A 6,052-nucleotide genomic window follows, 5' to 3' on the forward strand; every position below is an offset into this window, starting at 1 on the left:
CATCGCTGAGTCATCAGTTATCTTGCTTGGATTTAAATGAGATTTAAATTGCTGGAGACTTTAACTGGGACGGTTGTCTCTCTGTTCCGATAGTTTTAAATCAACCTGTGCTCTTTTAAACGTATACAATTTAATCAATAGCTCCTAACTCAACTCGTCCCTAAATCTTAAACACCAAGATAAATTGTTCCTTATGCGACATTATTTTATACAAATGCGCCTCATACGTTTTTGGATATGGTATTTTTCGAAATGATATGAGTGACCATTGCGCTAATAGCTACAATCAGGCAGCTATAGCTTCCAAAACAAGACCACATAATCGTTTTTTAAACGTGGTTTTAAACATTTCTTCGAGCAAAGCATTTTCATGACCGTGGGATTTGAATTGGAACAAGACTCTCTCTCATTATATGATGTTGAACTGCATGGGATTATTTTCATAGAGGCTTTTATAGAATTATAAACTAATGAGGAGAAAGGGCTAAGAAAATCCCTGGTTTAGTCTCACAGGCAACTTTCATAAAGAGAGGGATATCGCCTGGTCTTTATTTTTCACGGTTCTCGTGTTGACTTGGAAACTAACAGAAAACAAACAGTGTGTGTTTTAAGGCTCACTAGTCTGGATGCGCCTCTCCAGCAGCTTCGACACTGCTGTGAAGCAGGCCGATGGTCTCAGCGTAGTTCACTCGATGGTCTGCTCCAGGACCAGGTGTTTCTCAGCAGCTGCAGCGTGCTCGGCTCGTCCTGAGGGAGGAGGAAACAACACACAAGGCAGAGTTTCCTTTTTAAAAATAAAACACACAGCACAAATGCTCAATTCTGCCTCTATAAATAAGTGTCCAAAATGTACTTTTGGCTTCCTGTTAAATGTGGCTGGTTGATTTAAAGCCAGATTGTTTACCAGTCAAACCAAATTAATTGCCTTTTTACATTTTTATGTATATAATTCCATAGAAATATCGTAATGTTGTTTCGAAAGCAGCAACAGTAATGTTGGAAAAATAAACTATAGTCTCCTCCCTGTCTCCACCGCGGCCCCTCTGCTTTGCTGTTCAACGACTTTGCTCCATGTATTTAATAACATATCTTAAGTCACATTGCCCACTCTTATAGGTACTACCCATTATTATGAAGCAAGACAGATCCAGCTAATTATAAGGACAGCAAGCCAGCAGCTTTAACCAGTATGGGGGAAATGCATACGTCTGTCCGGAGTGGCAAGAGGTTTACATAATTTACTCTGACTAAATATACTCGGATAGGGCAAGTGTTCATTTCCATCCTGTGTAACTGTCTACATGAAGGGGAAGGACTAATGTCTAGATTAAGGTCCATGAAAGAGATGTATTAAAGATGTATCCATGATTTTGGATTGATTGTGTCTACACCTTGGTGAGTTTAGCAGAGGTTTGGCCGCCATCGTAGAGGCTTGTGCAATCAGGGTAGTAATAATGACTAAATAATGAAATCCTTTCCTGTTGATAACAGACTACATGCCGTGAATTTGAACCAGATAATCAGCAGTTTATTCAATGGCGCACACACCTTCCCCTTCTCCTCGTTCATCATGTGCAACTCCTGCTCGCTCAGCCAGGCCTCCACCTCAGCCGTGTCGAAGTAGTACTGCTGGGCCTGGTACATGGCGTCCAGCACCAGCTGCCTCCTCTCCGTCTCGTGCCACAGCAGAGCCCACAGCCCGGCCAGCTGCTCGTGGCCCGCCCGGGCGCTGTCCGCCTCGGGGCTGCGGATGGAGGCGATGATCCCCGCCCTCTCCAGGACATCATCGATCCTGCTCCTGTGGCCCTGCAGCTCCCTCTGAAGAGTCTGGAGGAGAGGCACAGGTTCAGGACAGGAAAGGAGAGGTGACTGGTGAGGTATTTTTAACGTGGTTTAAAACAGAACAACAATAATACGATTGAAATATACAGTAGTAGTACATTAAGTAAGGTACATAAGGTAGGTGAGTAGGTGTCAAGGGAGAGGAATTAGGACTAAGGTTTGCATATCATGTTTTATATCTAATTTTTGCCATCCAGATTTGGACCACAATAAGTTGACATTAGAGTGGTCACAGGAGTCAGGCTCCAGTTATGTATTAGGTTAAGGCTACCTTTAGAATTACCAGCTCTTGATTTCCTCACCTGGTTCTTCTTCATGAGCTGCTGCACCGCCTGCAGAGAGGAGCCGTGCTCCTGAGACATGGCCATCGGTAGGCGCTCCTGGACCCACAACTGAAACCACAACAATACCACACTCAGCAGTTAATGTTTGTTGTTGGTGAATCTAATAATGATGTACTATAGAGATATCTACATCATAATTAGATATGAAGATATCTATCATCAAAATGTATTGAAAAACATTTAAGACGTGCACAAAATGTGTGATTTATTTTTACATTCAATTTGAATAGTTTTGTATTATATAGTGCTCTAACAGTTTGCCATTACTATTGAATTCATGTTAGTTTTTGTAGAATAATCTTGTGTCAATGAAGCTAGAGTTTTGTAGGTTTTATAGTTATAGCATTCACATTGTGGGGACTTGACTCCCTTTGTTGCCAATATGCAGTGGATGGTACCTGATATTATTTGGTACCATCTTATTGGACATTCTAAGTGATAGGTCCAAGCTATTTGACCATTCAGTGCAGACCATTGATTGGACAGAGGGATTTGTCACTGATCCGCCATCCTGTACTATCCAGACCTTTTCAAACAGCAAACTACCATCAATTTAGATTGCACTATTTCTTATTAACTCAGGCAAGACGGTTCTATGTTTGTTTGCAGATGAAAGGATTCACAGTGTCACAGTGACAAAGTAGTTTCAAGCTGCATCTTGAGTGGAGCAGAGCCATTACAAAACACAAAAGCACTCCTCTTCCTGTTTTGGTTGCGCAAAGATTGATACATACTTTTGCATTTCAAATGAGCTAATCTAGTTGCTGCCTAGGCACTAAATTGTCTGTTTTTTATGTATTTCCTTATTTTACATTTACATTTCTTGTAAACATTTCCTTTTATAATTTTTAAATGTCTTTTGTGTTTAAAACTCAGTAAAATGTCTCTAAATGATGGAAATAAGTGATTGTGTTTGTGACGGCTGTCAGACTCACGATCTCATCGTCCAGGTCTCGTCCCACTTGGTGAACTTCTTTGGAGGCCAGCAGGATCCGCCGCCTCTCCTTCAGCGGCTCGATCAGTCGCACCATCCTGGCCTCCACCACTGCTTGTCGCTCTGCAACCGTCTCCTTGATCTTTGTCTGCTGTGGGATGGAGGCCACCTGCGCCTGGAGCTGCCCCACCTCCTTATACCACTCCTCCATCTGGCTCTCCATCGTCTGAGGGGGGGACAGGAAGAGAAGGAACAGGATGGCAGCACAGCAGAAGTTATAAAGACGGACTGAGGAAAAGAGAATGTGTGATTAGGAGGGATGGATGGAGGTAGACTTGTTGTCATGGGATCCAGAAGACAGATATAAAGAGTGGATGTGAGGAATGTGAAAGAAATGCAAAAATGATAAGTCTATCATTCTTTTGACTCTCTGCCTGCAGTGAAGAGATATATATGCCTGAAATTATAGCATGAAACTAAAAACGGTGGAAGGATCACAACAGAAATAATGAAATGTCATAAAGAATAAAGATGAAAGAATGAATGCAAAGATGAGATGAAAATAACCCAGGGCAGCGAAAGAATAACTGACAGACATGAAGTGTAGTGAAGTTTACTGTACCCCTTGCCAGGATGGATGCTGGGTAGTGGAGTTTTGATGATGTGGTAAAGCAGTGCTAATGGGGGCTTGTTAAAGGAAGCTGTAAGCTGAATGCTGTGGGAGAGGAGAGTGAAAAATGTCCCGTGAAATGATGAAGTGATGAGAGGATGAGTCTGTGCGTCAACCCGGGTCACACCTGCTCGCTGTCTGCTGCGTCAAACAATCCGATTCTTCTAAACTATATTGTTTATTCCACAATCACACGTACAGAAGCAAACAACTTTGTGCTACCATGAAATTAAACATAACAAATACCGGTAATCATTATGCCTCATCGTCAGGTAAAGTGTATGTAGTACCTAATAATGTTACACAAGTCCTGGAAAAGTATTAGTATTTGCACTTAACCCGATTGAAAAGGTCATAAAACCCAATTATGCACTAACTTGACAAATAATGTAATAACATGTCCTCACTTATTGAAATAAAGTTTAAAAGATAATGTAAAACCTTTCAAAGGTGAGTCATTCATTAAAAACTGATAATGTAAGATTCTTTATTTTGTAATAAAAAAGGAGGCTTTTTTATTGAAAATGTAAACTGTTGGTTAAACAACATTTATGATACATTTGGTGTCTTGTTAGCATACTAAAAAAACTAACATTTCCCACTGATTAAATGTGTAGAAATGCACTCTAATGTAGAATTTGAAATGTATAATGTTGGTATGAAACTGTTATGAAAGCTCAATGGGTTGGCATAAATGGCTGATACTTATAGACTTAAAAAACAGAAATTAAAAATGTATGTTGGCGTGAAATGAAAAGAGCCTGACTTTGCTGAAATGAGATGAAAAGCTGAATGGAAAATATTGCAGGCAAACAGTGAGAAATTGTGCTGTTAGTCATTTCCAAACATGATGTTTTGTTGAAATATGAATGAGATGAGACCATCACTGTGTGCAGATAATAGCAGGAACAGTGAGTCATTGTGAGACAGTTCTGTGTAGAGCAAAGAGGCAGAGATATGGAGTCTTATTTACAATTGAGTGTTTGGAATAGTTTGGAGTTTAATGTTTTAGAATGTTTGGAACATTTTAAACTCATGTGCTTGAGAGTACGGGCCGGAAAAAAGCTTCAGTAATTCATAAAGAAAATAGAAACACTTATTGTCTCATGGGCTTCTTGTTACAAAATGTGAAAATATCCTACAACCAAAAAACAATCCAGAGGAGAACCGAGCATTGTTAACATTTACATTGTTCATCTTTTCCAAAAAATAATGTTAAAACCTTAAATAAATGCAATCATGTACTTCTATTTGGTATCACAAAACATGTTCTTAAATGTTAAGGTTTTTCTGGGAGAAAATGTCTTTGTAATGTTAAAATCTGTGGCCTGGAGCTGACTAATTAGGATACAAAAAATGATGTTTCCAGTAAACAAATCTAAAACTTTATAAAATGTTGGTTGTTGTTTCCTTATTTACCAATTGCATACTGGGCTTATAGACCTCTTCTAGTAAATTAGAGGTTAGAGGTAAAGGATTTATACCAGATAGTCTCTGGTTTCAAATGGAGTGAAATAGACTTTAATGTTTCGTAATCCTACGTACGTGTAGTTTCTTGAGCTGCTTGTTGACAGTGGTGAGGTCCTGTCCCTGGTCAACGTAGGCTAGCTGGACCTCCAGCTGGCCCAGCTTCTGGTCCATGCTCTCGTAGCTCTGCACCAGCAGGTCGGCCTTGTTGGACTCAAAGAGCTGCCGGGCTTTGGCCTGGGTGGTGCTCTCCAGCTCCTGCCAGCACTCCCTGATCTCCTCCAGCTTCATCCGCACCACCTGGCTGAGCTCCGGCTTCTCCTGGATCAGCTGCTGGCCCTCCTGCATGGACGGGGTGGATAGAGATGGGGATAGAGGGAGGGGGGAAACAGAGGTCAAATCTTTCACCATTAGAGGAGAGAATGACATTCAGACCATGTAACGAGTGAAAATGTAAAGCTCAAAAGATGGCATACAGCAATTTCTAAGCAATCTTTGCGATTTATAAAAAACAAACTTAACGAGAAAATGTGCGGTTCTCTGTTGACACCCCCAGTCATAACTCCACTCCGGAGGGATTCCCAGATCATTTCTAACAGTTTCTCATCAAGGGGGTGTCCACTGTCCCCGGAACAAGCACACTGAAAAACTGCCAAGCCTATGTGTATTTTGTAACTTTTTAGAACCACTGATTTATTTATTTTGGTGACAATCCGAATGAATATTCATATTGTGTTACGAACTTAGATACACAAGGAAGAAAGGACTCAAATGCACGACCCGGGAGCCAGAGAT

At 40.8% G+C, this 6,052-nt stretch overlaps 1 protein-coding gene across 1 annotated transcript; it reads right to left on the bottom strand.

Moving 5' to 3' along the window:
• Nucleotides 1–624: 624 nt before the first annotated feature.
• Nucleotides 625–5,605, bottom strand: LOC104946176 (spectrin beta chain, non-erythrocytic 4-like). Its single transcript, XM_010771954.1, has 5 exons — nucleotides 5,336–5,605; nucleotides 3,122–3,346; nucleotides 2,145–2,234; nucleotides 1,549–1,827; nucleotides 625–747 (listed from the first exon to the last, which is right to left on the bottom strand). The coding sequence occupies exons 1-5, from the start codon at nucleotides 5,603–5,605 to the stop codon at nucleotides 676–678; spliced, it is 936 nt and encodes a 311-aa protein (XP_010770256.1). The 3' UTR covers nucleotides 625–675.
• Nucleotides 5,606–6,052: the final 447 nt, after the last annotated feature.

This window comes from Notothenia coriiceps, unplaced genomic scaffold, assembly GCF_000735185.1.
Source record: "Notothenia coriiceps isolate Sejong01 unplaced genomic scaffold, NC01 NC01_scaffold00010733, whole genome shotgun sequence".
Taxonomy (NCBI): Eukaryota; Metazoa; Chordata; class Actinopteri; order Perciformes; family Nototheniidae; genus Notothenia; species Notothenia coriiceps.

Coding starts and splice junctions, on each gene's coding strand:
- LOC104946176 (XM_010771954.1), bottom strand. CDS start 5,605: ATGCAGGAGGGCCAGCAGCTGATCCAGGAGAAGCCGGAGCTCAGCCAG. Junction 1,828..2,144: donor AGCTCATGAAGAAGAACCAG/GTGAGGAAATCA, acceptor CCTCTCCTCCAG/ACTCTTCAGAGGGAGCTGCA. Junction 748..1,548: donor TGAACGAGGAGAAGGGGAAG/GTGTGTGCGCCA, acceptor CTCCTCCCTCAG/GACGAGCCGAGCACGCTGCA.